The sequence below is a fragment of the Amphibalanus amphitrite genome, unplaced genomic scaffold (assembly GCF_019059575.1).
Source record: "Amphibalanus amphitrite isolate SeventyFive unplaced genomic scaffold, NRLGWU_Aamphi_draft 001489F_arrow, whole genome shotgun sequence".
Taxonomy (NCBI): domain Eukaryota; kingdom Metazoa; phylum Arthropoda; class Thecostraca; order Balanomorpha; family Balanidae; genus Amphibalanus; species Amphibalanus amphitrite.
The window spans coordinates 105,930-121,596 of record NW_024882982.1 but is presented as its reverse complement, the minus strand read 5'-3'; the positions used below and the strand labels follow the sequence as shown (position 1 = coordinate 121,596).

At 54.5% G+C, this 15,667-nt stretch overlaps 1 protein-coding gene across 2 annotated transcripts in view; it reads left to right on the top strand.

The window, feature by feature from the left end:
* The first annotated feature begins 266 nt into the window (after positions 1-266).
* The window catches only part of LOC122373409 (histone-lysine N-methyltransferase SETD1A-like), a 65,742-nt gene continuing 50,341 nt past the window's right edge, over positions 267-15,667 (top strand). The window contains exon 1 of one of the 2 annotated variants that reach the window (XR_006255039.1): positions 267-456. Coding sequence is in view for 1 of the 2 variants with exons in the window: in XM_043351428.1 (XP_043207363.1) it covers positions 421-456 (36 nt within the window). In the remaining variant the exon portion in view is untranslated. The remainder of the gene's footprint in view (positions 457-15,667) is intronic. The other variant, XM_043351428.1, reaches the window with a different exon arrangement.

The window sequence follows — 15,667 nt, the reverse complement described above, 5'->3', positions numbered from 1 at the left end:
AACCCATTCCTAAATCCGTGCGTGCCGCCGACGGCCGTCCCACCGTCCCTGTTGGCTCACACCGGAGCGACTGGGGAGCGGGTTTTGCAGGGACTACCCGGCTCGGAATGTCAGTCGGCCCGCCGTCTGCCGGGGATCCGCCGACGGACGAGCCGTCGCCTCCGCCGCGCGGCGGCCGGTGACTTTTTACCTGCCTGGCGGTGCTGCCACCTGTAGACCGCCGCCGCCGCCGAGCCGGGCCGGTCGGCAGTGGGGCGGCGGGACCTGCAGTCTGCCGGCGATCAGCGGTGGGGAGGTGCAGGTGTGCAGTGACCGGCAGTAGCGTGGAGTGACCGACCCGGTGACTGAGAGAGCGAGACAGGGCCGCGGGGAGGGGAGTGAGGTGACAGTGGGAGCCGACATGCGAAGGCTGCGGCTGTGATGCGTTCATCACGGAGACACAGGATCCTGGCAATGGTGAGTGACCGTACGAGCTGACCCGTCGAGCGCGGCAGGGGGTGGGCGGGCGGCAGCGGCACGAAAGGCCGGCGCATCGGGACTAGCGGCCACCGGCCGGGCCGTGGCCGGGCGCCCTGTTGCTCGCTCTATTGGGGGTCAGATTTGTTCGCGTGCCGTGTCAACTTTAAACAATCATAATTTTCACTTGTTTATTTGTTTTTAGTTTTTGTCCGAAAAGTCAAATTGTTACACAAATAGTATGAGTGACTATCAGGAGTCAACTTCTTATAGCTTCTGACTGACTTGGAAAAGGCAATAGCGAAATTTCTCAGTGAAATTCGCGACTTGTCTAGTGAAGAAGCGCGGAGGCGACACGGATACCTCGCCGACTGTGCTCTTACCCCATAGCCGTTATCGAATGCTCGGCACGAAGGAAGGGATTAAAAATGCATTAATTTGAAACATAAAACCCAACTTTCAGAGTCCCACTATGTCGGAACCCGGATGTCGTTAAATGCCGCGATCATTTGCTTGTCCATAACGGTATGTAAATGCAACATCACCGGCTTGTTTTTGCTGAAGCGTTGTTGGACCTGCGATACGCAAGGTCAGCTACATTCACAACGATATACCTACCCCGGCTGAGTATGTTAATGGGCATAGTACTTTCCCACGGATGCTTGAAGACAAATTAAGTAAACCGTTCATAATACGCGTAAAAATTTCAAGCAGTGCGACTAATGAGAATATCTACAATATACATTCAAGAAAAATATCAATCTTATTCAAGGAGGCATGTAACGACTTTCTCTGGTAATGGGAGGAAATCAGAACAAATTATTCAGCTTTTTATGCAATCAACAGCATGACTAGAGAGCCGACAAATGGCGATGGCCGGCATGTCACCGCGCACCATAACCGCATCCAAACTCTGGCTTGCTGACAGGTTGCAATTATATTTCGCTACATTACCGGTGTTTCTTAGTAAGTAAACATGCCATGCAAACAAAAGAATACAGCCTCCTTGAAAATAGGTGGAAACTCTGACACATTGGACAGCTGAATACTGCTATGGATGTTGCAATATGTTACACCTCTCTTGTTTGTCAGCAGCGATAGAAGTACACCCGCCATGGGAGTATTTTCTGCTGCAGTATATCCGGGACACTGGCGGTCGCTCGGGCCGGACCGGCTGTCTGTCCGTGAGACGTCAGACGGCTGTAATTATTTATCGCCACGGCATGACTGCAGCCGGCACCGGTGGAGGGAGCACGACCCTCGTCGGCCGAGAGGCGGCCGGTCGAGACACGGTCCCGATACGGGGCGGGGGGCTAGCAGACCACAGCGGCCGATCGGTGGATCAGAGCGGCCGATCAGAGGATCACAGCAGCGGATCAGAGCGAACGATTAACGGATCAGCGGATCACAACGGCTGATCAGTGGATCGAAGCGGCTAATCAGAGGCTCACAGCGGCCGATTAGCAAATCGGTGGATCTCAGCTGTAGCGCAGGGCGCAGCGTGCAATACGGCATATCCCAGCTGCCGGGTTCGGTTGAGCTGACAGTGCTCGCCCGGGCATATAGGGCCTTGCTCGCCTGGGTGGGTGGCTCGGCAGTTCGGCTCGGATGACCGAATAGATGGTTGGTATCATCACATTAGTTAACAGCCCACTGCATCAGGCCTAAGATGGAAAGTTGGGAAGGTCGGCCGAAGTTTGTCTCTTACATGGTGATTGTTGGTGCTATAAAAAGCTGCCGCGACGAACAGAGTGGCTGTTCCTGACCAGCTGATGTGAGCCCACCATCCGCAGACCGCCCCCTGCCGATCCATGTTGTCAGGGACGGCTCGGCAGAGCGTCCGCACGACCTTCACAGCCTGCAGAGGCGGCAGATCTCCGCGGCCGGGGGATGGAGGGGAACGTCAGCCGGTATCGGCTCCGTCTGAGCCGAGAATAGCATCTCTGGGCACTACCGATATGGTCACTGAATGACAGAAAAGCTTGGTAGTGGGTACGAAGAACTAAAAAGCTTGATTTGGGGCTCGAATAGAGTGAGCGGAGGATGGCCAGCACGAGGAGGGAGGGAGGGGCAGAGGGGTGGGAGGAGACCCGAGTCGTGGCGCGCGGTTTGACGGCCCGGGTCCAGGGACGGGGAGGGGACCGGGCCGCGGCCGAGGCGAGATAAGGCACACACAGTAGGTACACACGGGGAGGGAGGGATCTGCCGCAAAACAGGTCAGGCAGTCAAAGACGCGAGCTCAGAGGCGGCGGACAGTGCAGAAGGGTGGAAACCAAGCGACAGGCTGTGGAAAATGGTCGTGGTCTCGGAGGCAACGGGCAGTCGAGAGAGTGGAAATCGAGCGAATGACTGTGTGATATGAGCGAGCAGTGGGCGAGGACGGGAGACAGGTTTGTGGCACGACAAAGTAGCTGGTGCTCAGCAGAGGGAGCACAAGGGAAACATACATGGCCGGTAAGTCAGGCTAGCGTGCTAGCGAGACTAGTGATAAGGGACCTGCATGGTTGACCCGCTCAAGAGTCAAACGAATGGAATATGCCGTGAACGAACCCAGACCATTGTGCAGAGACGCACTTGGCAAGTGAGTGTACGTATGTATGTATATGTTAACAGGAAAGCCGCAAGGCACATACGAGACTCTAGGCATCAGGAAAATAACGAATCGGCTCGGCTGATATGACATGTGCAGCGATGATACGCACTCTGGCTGGCAGAGTGCGCCGGGGTAGAGCGAGCTCAGCTGGCTATGTGTGCCGAGTTGATCGTATTTTAAGTGTCGAGAGAGAGAGAGAGAGAGAGAGAGAGAGAGAGAGAGAGAGAGAGAGAGAGAGAGAGAGAGAGAGAGAGAGAGGGAGAGAGAGAGAGAAAACATAGTGGCCCTCGGCTGGGTGTGTTCGCCGGGGTAGGATCGCGATCGGCTGGCTAGGTGAGCCGAGTAGATTGACATGGTATCCCGGCTAGCTGTGTTCGCCGGGTGGTCCCGCTCGGCTGGATGTGTTCGCCGAGTGGTTAGATTTCGTGGGTTTCCCGGCTTGCTGTGTGCGCCGGGTGGTCCCGCTCGGCTGGATGTGTTCGCTGAGTGGTTATTTCTCGTGGGTCTCCCGGCTAGCTGTGTGCGCCGGGTGATCCCGCTCGGCTGGATGTGTTCGCCGAGTAGTTAGATCTCGTGAGTACCCAGGCTGGCTGTGTGCGCCGGGTGGTCCCGCTCGGCTGGATGTGTTCGCTGAGTGGTTAGATTTCGTGGGTTTCCCGGCTTGCTGTGTGCGCCGGGTGGTCCCGCTCGGCTGGATGTGTTCGCCGAGTGGTTAGATTTCGTGGGTTTCCCGGCTAGCTGTGTGCGCCGGGTGGTCCCGCTCGGCTGGATGTGTTCGCTGAGTGGTTAGTTCTCGTGGGTCTCCCGGCTGGATGTGTTCGCCGGGTGGTCCCGCTCGGCTGGATGTGTTCGCCGAGTGGTTAGATTTCGTGGGTTTCCCGGCTTGCTGTGTGCGCCGGGTGGTCCCGCTCGGCTGGATGTGTTCGCTGAGTGGTAAGTTTTCGTGGGTTTCCCGGCTAGCTGTGTGCGCCGGGTGATCCCGCTCGGCTGGATGTGTTCGCCGAGTAGTTAGACCTCGTGAGTACCCAGGCTGGCTGTGTGCGCCGGGTGGTCCCGCTCGGCTGGATGTGTTCGCCGAATGGTTAGATTTCGTGGGTTTCCCGGCTTGCTGTGTGCGCCGGGTGGTCCCGCTCGGCTGGATGTGTTCGCTGAGTGGTAAGTTTTCGTGGGTTTCCCGGCTTGCTGTGTGCGCCGGGTGGTCCGGCTCGGCTGGATGTGTTCGCTGAGTGGTAAGTTTTCGTGGGTTTCCCGGCTAGCTGTGTGCGCCGGGTGGTCCCGCTCGGCTGGATGTGTTCGCTGAGTGGTAAGTTTTCGTGGGTTTCCCGGCTTGCTGTGTGCGCCGGGTGGTCCCGCTCGGCTGGATGTGTTCGCTGAGTGGTAAGTTTTCGTGGGTTTCCCGGCTAGCTGTGTGCGCCGGGTGGTCCCGCTCGGCTGGATGTGTTCGCCGAGTAGTTAGATCGCGTGAGTACCCAGGCTGGCTGTGTGCGCCGGGTGGTCCCGCTCGGCTGGATGTGTTCGCCGAGTGGTTAGATTTCGTGGGTTTCCCGGCTTGCTGTGTGCGCCGGGTGGTCCCGCTCGGCTGGATGTGTTCGCTGAGTGGTTATTTCTCGTGGGTTTCCCGGCTAGCTGTGTGCGCCGGGTGGTCCCGCTCGGCTGGATGTGTTCGCCGAGTAGTTAGATCGCGTGAGTACCCAGGCTGGCTGTGTGCGCCGGGTGGTCCCGCTCGGTTGGATGTGTTCGCCGAGTGGTTAGATTTCGTGGGTTTTCCGGCTTGCCGTGTGCGCCGAATTCCGGTCGGCTGAATGTGTTCGCTGAGTGGTTATTTCTCGTGGGTCTCCCGGCTAGCTGTGTGCGCCGGGTGATCCCGCTCGGCTGGATGTGTTCGCCGAGTAGTTAGATCTCGTGAGTACCCAGGCTGGCTGTGTGCGCCAGGTGGTCCCGCTCGGCTGGATGTGTTCGCTGAGTGGTTAGATTTCGTGGGTTTCCCGGCTTGCTGTGTGCGCCGGGTGGTCCCGCTCGGCTGGATGTGTTCGCTGAGTGGTAAGTATTCGTGGGTTTCCCGGCTAGCTGTGTGCGCCGGGTGGTCCCGCTCGGCTGGCTGTGGGCGCCGAGTAGATAGATCTCGTGGGTATCCCGGCCGGTTGTGTGCGCCGGCCGGGTGGTTCCGCTCGGCTGGATGTGTTCGCCGAGTGGTTAGATCTCGTGGGTCTCCCGGCTAGCTGTGTGCGCCAGGTGGTCCCGCTCGGCTGGATGTGTTAGCCGAGTGATTAGTTCTCGTGGGTACCTCGGCCGGCTGTGTGGTTCAGGTAGTCCCGCTCGGCTGGATGTGTTCGCCGAGTGGTTAGACCTCGTGGATCACCCGGCTAGCTGTGTGCGCCGGGTGAGGGAAGCACATCTGCTTTCGGCTGGTTGTGTGCGCCGGGGTAGATCGAGCTCGGCTGGCTATGTGTGCCGAATAGATAAAGCTAGCAAGTGTCACACTGTCGTGCGGCTATGGTATCCCGGCTGGTTGTGTGCGCCGGGTTGATCGAGCTCGGCTGGCTATGGGTGCCGAATAGAAAAAGCTAGTAAGTGTCACACTGTCGTACCGTGCGGCGATGGTATCCCGGCTGGTTGTGTGCGCCGGGGTAGATCGGATAGTCAGCGTCACGCTGATGTGAAGCCGGAAGCGTCATAGTTCATTAACTAAGTTCAATAAGTTTATCGTTAGTTCATCAAATGCATCATACTGCAAACCCTCCGACTCGGCTGATCGCAGGGAGCGCTGTGGCACCATTTTGAAGCCATTTTGAAGCGCACACACAGTCTTATTGCGTGCAAAGTTATTGGTTGAAAAAAAAAATGTAGTCTGACCTCATTTGACCCGACCTTAGTGGTTGAAGCATAGGTACAAATCACGTGTTGATGTAACTGAGGTGGTGCAACATAGAAGAGCTGAATTGGAACATATATCTTTCATATGTATAATTTGCAACATTCTTGCAAAATTTCTTCGAATGCGTCAGGTCGCTGGATGACCTCAGGTCAACCGAATTTGGAAAGTGGAATGCATGTAACGGCACTCGAGGAATTTAGTGTGTCCTGGGAGTTTGAATCAAATCGATGAACAACTCTGGTTTTCATGGAAATGGTGTTTTCAGTGCCATTTTGACGATGTACCGTTTTGTGAACTGAGGCCTCTTGCACCAAAATCCTCTTGCACCAATGCTTGGATTATTTTGCATCGTATACCCAGTCCAAGTCTCAAATGTAACAATTAGCGTGCAAAATTTAGCAAGCACATGTAGGATTATGTATTGGGCTATTTCAAACAAATTTAACACCGTTAGATTAGCTTATTCGGAAACCGGTTTTTCGATTTTACCTAGCTAGGTAGTTTGGTGCAAGAGGCCTCTGGTGACCTGACCTGAGGCCAGCGGAACTCAAACTCCCAGGGCAAATGGCAAATGAATGCCCCTGAGTTGAGTCTCAATTTGGTGGCGCTGCGTGCCACGGCACTCGCGCTATTAACGGAAACTCTGTTATGCCGTTGCCGCTAAAACAGTCCAATTTTACCCTGAGTCCGGTTTTGGGACCGGGTGAGCTGACATGGATGACGGAGACCTGAATTTTCAGGAAGGGTGCCGGGAGGTGGCCACGGAGGATATGCAAATTTGGCGGCGCCTTTTTTGCGCTATTCGCAAAAGAAAACCCTTGGGGATGTATCAACCCCTTCTCCGGTCGAGGTCTAAGAATGGCTGACTGTGTACGACGAGTAATTCGACCAAGAAAGTGTCACGCTGCTGTGCAGAGACGTTTGCCGGCTGGCCGTGCGCTCTGGGCGTTTCGACCTGGGCTGGCAGATAGCGGGCTGTGAGCGCCAGGTAGTCGAACTTGGCTGGACATGTGCGTCGGGTAGATCGAAATAGTCAGTGTCACGCTGCGGTGCAGTGATGGATTCCAGGCTGGGTGTGTGCGCAGAACAGACCGCCCCAGTCAGTGTCACGCCGCTGTGCAGAGATGTATTGTATGCCGGCTAGCCGGGTGCGCTGGGCGCCCCGAGTTCGGCTGGCTTTGAGCGCTGGGCGGATTGACATGGTGAGTGTCACGCTGACGTGCCGCTGTGGTTCCCGGCTGGCTGTGTCGACTGCGGTCTTCCCCAGGACACGTATCAACAAGACGGTTCAGGTTAGACCGTTTCCAACGCTAAGTCGGAATGTATAACTGCACAACTGCAGGTCGTCACTGTCCCGTCGCGGCGGCGGCCGCCGCTTGTGATCCTGATGGGTCAGGCTTTCGAATGAGCCTGATCCGTCCACCTATCATATCCCTCGCCCGTGTGCGGCGTTCTGTTGTGTCTAACGTGTGGGTAGGGGGCCGGTTGGACCCCCTCCCCCTGCCGTTCGGCTCCTGATTGGGCTGGATATTTGCGGAGGGAGAGAGCGTGCTGCCCGTAACGAGAGACACCGATGACGTCATCAGAGTCCGTTAATGGTTAAGAGATAGGGACTAAGCTAGTCCCACTCTGCACCTGAAGGGAATAAATTTCTTCAACACCGAAGATGCGGGGGTTGCGACCATGATAGATGGTGGTTTCTTAACCTGGCCGCAAACTTGGCTAATTCAACTCAAACTAATGCTAAAGTGGGATGGTCATTTCAAAACTGCTTCGTGACTGTTCTTATTGATGCAAAATTCGACATCAGCTCCAAAACTACCCTGGAAGCATGTAAAACTCGTAAAGCGAACCCAGGTCATCAGACCAGTTTCGGTCGCCAATGGGACGTCATTAGGCTCCGCCCACGCGAGCCTCAGGGACGTCACCCCAAACGGCCGACTCGTCTCGTCTCGTCTCGGCCGACGCCGGCTCTCCCCCAGCAAGACATTGAACGCGACGGTTAGTGTATGCATAGGTTGGACCACCGGCTGGTTTGACTGGATCCGGTTATACTTTGACCACGTGGTGTGGGCGTCACATTTCTGTTGGTTTAGACCCGGCGTCGGCAAGGCGGTCTAGAGGACGTTAACAGGGTCAACATGTCGCCAACTGGTCGGTGCGTGTGCATGTCAGCGCGGCCTCGGTATGGTATCGATATATAACTGGCGCAATAGCGGCGCCTGCCAGTCATGCCAAGTTCCACACGTATAGCCCAGCAGAAAAGCAGCGCGGCAAACTCGCTGACTAGTGCTCGCGTCAAACGCGAAAGCCGGAGATGAGGGGAATCTGTGGACACAGTGGTGCTATTTGCTTACGGCCTGGACGGCCGTAGCGGTGAAACAAGCTACACCGCCGACAAACCGACAAACAAGGGACTAGGGAGGGACCATGGCCTGGGACGGACGGAGAGGAGAGGAGAAGAGAGGAGAGGACAGGAGAGGGAGACAGAGAGGAGAGGGAGGAAGAGAGAGAGAGAGAGAGGAGGGAGAGGAAGAGAGAGAGAGAGAGAAAGAGAGAGAAAGAGAGAGAGAGAGAGAGAGAGAGAGAGAGAGAGAGAGAGAGAGAGAGAGAGAGAGAGAGAGAGAGAGAGAGAGAGAGAGAGAGAGAGAGAGAGAGAGAGAGAGAGAGAGAGAGAGAGAGAGAGAGAAAGAGAGAGAGAGAGGGGGGTGCGGCGACATGGATAAGGGAACGTGCGGCCGAGCGGGCGGACGCGCGAAAAAAACGACCTGGCGTGGCTCATAACGCACACCGCGGCGCCGGCGCGGCGGCCCGGTCAGGCAAGTGCAAACAGCAGATAGCCCGGCACGGCAGGCTGTGGTACTGCGATTAAACAATCTTAGGCGTGACTTCGGGGGCGTATTCATAACTAGACTCGTACATGATCTTACGCAGTCATAGGCTCGAAACACCTATATAACCACATGTACGTACATTCTGCTCCGTTGGCGAGTTTGGCGTCTTGTTATCGATCGTGATATGAACGATAACACGATTTGGGTGCAGACGGCCATTAACAGCCAATACTGGACAACAGATTTGGGGAGCGAACGGTATGAGACACTCAAATCAGTAATAGGGTCCACCTATAAGCTTGATTTGGGGCTCGAATAGAGTGAGCGGAGGATGGCCAGCACGAGGAGGGAGGGAGGGGCAGAGGGGTGGGAGGAGACCCGAGTCGTGGCGCGCGGTTTGACGGCCCGGGTCCAGGGACGGGGAGGGGACCGGGCCGCGAGTTTCCTAAGTGTAGAACTATTCATACCGTCGCCCGTTCGAGTGACGTCATCACTCGGCGCTGGCGGCTAGGTGCATGGATTGGCGGGTCCTTAACTTGGCGAAGAGGCGGAGCCAGTTATCCTGCGTAAATATTTAGTCAGTCTTAATTTTAGCGAGTTCCCTAGCTAGAGAAGTAACTTGTTCTACGTGAATATATAACCGGTGTTATTTCAGTTATCGTTCGTGCATTCGCCCACCTTGGAAGCATATCTCCTACGAGGTGCTTGAGTTTTGACGGTGTGGTTTGTGCACTGCGTTCCGCTTCAGCATTGAGCAAATGTCTTCAGTATTACGGCTGGTGATACTGCCTATCGGCGTTGAATGATGTTTGACACCAATAGGACATAATTTAGCAGGTAGTGCGAATTTATTATTAGCATATTTATTAGCGAGATTATTAGCAGATTTATTAGCGGATTTATTATTTATTTTATTAGCAGGTAGTGCGGAACTATAGTGCGGATAGTGAGTGACGCCATCTGGACCGATGCTGGAGATGGTAGCGCCACCTGCCGCCACTTAACTGCTCGCTACTTGTAACAGTGCCTGGCTGGTGCTTTGTGTTGATTGTTTGAAGCGTAGTGTAGTACCTTATGACGCATAATATAAGGTCACTTTGCAAAATGTGAGGAGCATGGACGAATTAATTTTTGAGACGTTGACGCCTTAGTAATACATAATTGTTCCCAACACAAGCTATGCATTAGATTTTAATGTAATTGCTCAACTTCCCATAATAACACCAGGGGCGCTAGTGCCGCGCGCCGCTAGCCTATCATCGTGCAGCGATTGGTCAGCCGACTGTGAGCCATGACGTCACAGCCTGTAACGTCATCTCGGCGAAGCTTGCGCCAATCATGGACCTTAGGTATGGGCAGTTCCACACTTAGGAAACTCGCGACCGGGCCGCGGCCGAGGCGAGATAAGGCACACACAGTAGGTACACACGGGGAGGGAGGGATCTGCCGCAAAACAGGTCAGGCAGTCAAAGACGCGAGCTCAGAGGCGGCGGACAGTGCAGAAGGGTGGAAACCAAGCGACAGGCTGTGGAAAATGAGACCGCCCCCTGCCGATCCATGTTGTCAGGGACGGCTCGGCAGAGCGTCCGCACGACCTTCACAGCCTGCAGAGGCGGCAGATCTCCGCGGCCGGGGGATGGAGGGGAACGTCAGCCGGTATCGGCTCCGTCTGAGCCGAGAATAGCATCTCTGGGCACTACCGATATGGTCACTGAATGACAGAAAAGCTTGGTAGTGGGTACGAAGAACTAAAACAACCAACACGGAATGGGTAGCAACTGTAAATTATTTAAATGGAACGGCGGCATTGAAGCTGATCCATCACCCCTCGCGACGTCGACAGTTCATTCATCACGGCGCATTGCACCACAGCTGCGTCCTTTGCATGAATTCCTCCGGTGACGTCATTCGCCACTCATCCCCACCAGTGACGTCGGTTGCCGGCACTCGGGTCCGAGATCGAACATCGCACTGCTTTGCATTATCCGCGGCCGACCACAGGGCTCTCCTTCCGGGCGGGCGCTGCAGTCAGGAACGGTTCCCGGGCAACCGCGCGGCGACGCCCGCCATTGCATGCCGGCGGCGAGTTTGCAGGAACGAGGCGGTATCTTCTGCGGAAAGTCCAGGGCAGAGTGTACCATGTGAGAGCGCTAAGAGCCGCAGCGGCCGGCCGGATGAGGCGCCGTCTCATGGCGTGTGTATGTGTGTCTGTCTGTCGGGCAGGGAATTATCTTGCCGGCCTGTTTAGCTACCGCTCGCTCCCGCAGCGCCGAGGGAATTAGCAAACCAGGTCATCATGACAGATTGAGAGAGGAAGACCGACGCAAGCCTGCCTGTCCGAAAACACCAATTAGTAAACCAATTAGCGCGCTATTAGACACCAAATAGCCACCACCAGGGTGCCTTATGTCCGTCACATTAACCAACACGTTAGAGGCGCACTAAAGCATCAATCACCGTCGTTACCACACCCAATCAAGGGCCAGATGGCTGAGCCCCAGTGAGATTCAGATTCCAGACCCCGGCGCGGTGGTTTGGGACAGCTTTGCTTCCTCTCAAACCAAACACGGCAGACACGCTGTCGTTGACTGTCTATGGGTAGAGCCCTACACAGTAGCGGCGGAACACCTTCAATTAAGGGGTGGGGGGGGGGGGCACCGCCGACTTTTGGTCCCATTCTTTCCATGCAACGCCCATAGGGCTAATGTTAAAATGCCGAAATCAAAGGGGGCACGGTACCCCGGTGCCCTCTCCGTTCCGCCGCCTATGGCCCTACATCCCTTTCTAACGCGTGTGTCTATTCTGTTTCCGTCAGTTCTGTCCAGTCACGTTGTATGTGTCTCGTGGAGCGGAGGCCAATGTTTTCAGATAAGCCCTTGTCCTATTGCTGAAGGAATGATGTGGGAATAATGAAGAGCCAGAGCGACACATCACATGGGTGAGAGACGCCGTTGTGTGGCTAGCGGAACGGCGATGGCGTGCATGTGGTATGTCTAACTGAGGCGCTTTTAGTCAATGGTTGTGTCTGAAAGTGTTCTGAAAGAAATGACCTTCATAGCTCATTGAGCAGGCAACCGGTTTTCGTCCGACGGACGTCTCAATGTCGGACAGACACTCGGCCTAGCTGAGGGCCAGATGCGGCCACTGGGACAGTGTGCTGCAGTCAGAGCAGTCGAGATGGCGCTCTCCCGATACAGTGTCGTCATTCTGACGTCACTTGATCGGTGTAATTGTCCGTATTGCGCCAGTCACGATGCAAACAGACGGAAACTAAGGAACTTTTCCCTTGCTCTCGGGCTAAGCAGCGAGTGTTTCTGAAGACAGCACCTATGTAGAAAAGGTGAAATTTGTTGCCTCCTATTGTTCGGATATTGTCGACTAGGTCCACCAAATTGATAACTGTGCGAAATGATATCAAACCACTTGCGTCCGTCGGTCGCATTTAATGGCTTAATGATGCGTTAACTCGCGACAGATGACCGGGAAGGAACAATGCAGCACCCTGGCGCTGCAACCGTTGTTCGCATGCATGTTCGCATGCACTATATGACTTGCATGCGCGCGTATACCGGGCTGTTGCATACATCAGCATGGACACCCCGTCATGAGGCCCTTACACCGAGCTCCGCGCATGTAAACAAGCTTTTCATGCACCTCATAAACAATGTATTAGAATGCAGACCGCGTTTGATATCGGCCTTCAGTGTTTTGGCGATTTTATTGCACGGAATTTGAATTGGTAAGCGCGGCATTGGTCTTCACGAACCGGCGAGCACCGTTCGAGAAGATATACAGCCATCGGCAGACCAGCGGTCCGGGGCAGCGGGGTGGGGCGGGGCTGAGACGGGCGGCGGGGCGCAGGCCGAGGGGTGCAGGCAGCGGGCAGCGGACGCCGACCGGCCGGCCGGGCGGTGGCTGCTCGTCCCTCCCCTAAATATCGAGCCTGGCCGAGCACCTGCCGAACAGACAATGGGTGACACGACCGCCGCGGAGACGTCGCCTGCCGTAACTCCGGCCCGAGGCCGTCATATGACGCTCTCTGATCCGGTTGGAGGCTGCCGCTCCCTGCCTTCCGCCCTCCGCCTTCAACTGCACCACCCGCCGCTCCCTCCCGCCCGCTACCCTCCGTGGCCTGCTGCCGGACGTCCCAGCCAGCCCGACCCGGCCCGGCCCGCTGGGCTGCTCTCCAGCACTGTGCAGCGCGCCGCCCGGCCGAGCCGACTGGCTGAGCGGAGGTGGGGTCCGTCTACTGACCGCTGACCTGTGATTGACGACCGAGCCTCCCCAGCGCGGCGGGAGCAGAGCACGCGGATAAGCTGAACTGGGACGCCGGCTTACAGAGTGACCGCGGTCGAGACTGACACAGATGTTTGTTAACCAGAGCTGTCGATGGCATGTGATGGTTAGAGACGGTCCAATCACTGACTACAAAACATTACAATAAATGAATTTTCTGCTGCCCAAATGGGGTCCAGATGAGATCACTCCTTAGTTCACAGTTCAGCTACTCTTTGATAAAAAGTAGATGAAAAACGGCACCTGATACAGAGCCACTTCAGTTCAAGACATCGAAAGTGACAGTAAAGATTACACCTAACCGGTATTTCACATTTACACTTTTAACTTTGGCACTCCGTTAACTGTTCGAGTGGCATGTCCCGACCCAGCCGTGCAGGCCAGCCCGTCTTGGTGCCAAGGACGCGGCCCAAATCCTCCCCGATATATTGTGGCAGCCGGCTAGAAAGTCCGCGCAGTCCGGAGGTCCGAGAAAAGCTGACACTATTCTTTTTACACCTGACACCGGACAGCACTGCGGCGGGCGAAAAAGTTATTTTGCTGATGGGGCGGCAGCGACCAAGGGCAGCGGGTGTCTTTGGAAGGTGCCGCCGCTCACACAAACAATGCGGCAATAAAAATTGGCGGACATCTTTGTTCCTGTGTGCTCTTCTGAAGTTGGCCGTCATTATCTGGTGAGTCTTGGCGCAGCCGAGAAGCTAACTAGTCTTATTTATAGATCTCCGGTACAATTAGGTACAGGAAGAAGTTAATATGCAAAATACATTGTGTAATGCCATGGTGGAATATAACGTACGGTATGATTTGACCGCGGAACAAGCTAGTAGGACGCATAAATGATGCAACCAAATCGTCACAATCAAGAATGCGTGACATTTTATGTGGCCATTGTTTTGAAGGAAGACAGTTTTTTCTTTTATATAGCAAAGTTTATTCATCTACCATCAATAAACTAACAACACTTTTTTCATGAAAACAGCGTCGCAGTGTCGTTCCGTTGAATAATAGTTACTCCTCTTCATTCATTAAGCCCTGGATTTTGACCTACCACATTGCATAAACACATGTAAGAGCCAGCACCTGAGCATCTCGTGCTCAAAGGCCTGGTTATTTCTGCCAGTTTCGCCTTCAATGCTATCCCACTCCCACCAAACCACGGACAAGCCTGCATGGTGACACGGTCTCTCTTGTAATCTGACTCCGGGGTGAGCCCTAAGCCGCCGAGCAGGCCGCCCCGTCTCAGACCGTGAACAGAGCTGCGAACACAAGTGCCGCCACCATTGTCGGCGTGTAAACGGTGCCGACGACAGCGGGATCACGGACAGGCCGACTGGAGAGGCCTGTCACACGGGTCGCCGGTACCCCGAGCAGCACTCACGAGCCGAGGACGCGTGTTCCGGGAACGGTGACGCGTGAGCCGGGGCCGCCGCTCCGTCATGTAGCATTTATGTCGGCGGTGACAGCGCCGAGGGCGCAGTGAGCCTGCAATGGAAGGAAAACCGCGTGCTTCACACAGTTTTACATTGTTCTCGAGGGTGTCGGTTGACGGTTGTCACGTTGTTAGACCGTAAAGATGACAGTGACACAGAGGAATTCTAGAAGCGAACCGGACCCTTGAACTCTGCTGCTCGCGTGTTCACGTAGCCTCATCAAATTAGCACGGTTGGCCGGGCTCACCTTTTTTCTATAGCCCCGAGATCCCTGAGGAATAATTATCTGAAGCTGAATTTTTCACAAAACATGAAAGATATGTGGTGGATTCGTCTTCGTTATGATGAGTTTCTCGGATCAGCTGTATACTTTCAACTAGTCTAGATAGCTCCTATTTGGTCAGCATGAAATAACCAAACCATTTTCCATGTTTATTTCTGCACGGCATATTTCTCTAAGCCTAGCTGTTCCCTGAGGGCAAAACGTCAACGTATATTTTCAGTTTCTGATTGACAATGTGATCTTGTCGACCACCTCAGGGTTTGCAACTTTCACTAGTCACCACAAACGTCTTAGGTTGCACTTCACCTGCCCCTTCACTGTGGTCAGAACATCTTGCTTCTGCTGTTACACTGACAGAACTGTAAACAGCTTTCACCTGATATCTCAAAATATTTTGGCCACAGATTTCACTAGATTTTATCCAATATTTTCAACCCAACTTCTATGGAACTCACTGCGGAGCCACTTAACATATTTATGTAAAAAGCTCAACAGATATCAACGCTGGGTTGAAATATTTTGTCGGACATTCCCTTTCTCAGCTTAGCTGTCACGGGTTTGAAACTTTTATTGAGCCTAACGAGAGTTCCAAATCCTTATTTGTGTTGGATAAGGCTGGATTGAAGTGGATACTTTTGATATTGTTTCTGTATGAGTGGTAGCGACACTATTAGGGCCGCTGGAGCTTCGATCTAGACTTCGATCTAGACATAGATTGAGATTTTGTAGTTGACGAGCACTGCACAGTGCACATTCACACGAAGACATCCACTTCGGTCGTGAAGGAAACTGATAACAGCATAAGAATCGGATGGAATGCTGTTTACCCATTATAAACAACAATGACAACCGCAACAAAGGCAAATACTTATGTGTCACATTTAACCGAACAAAGAGAAG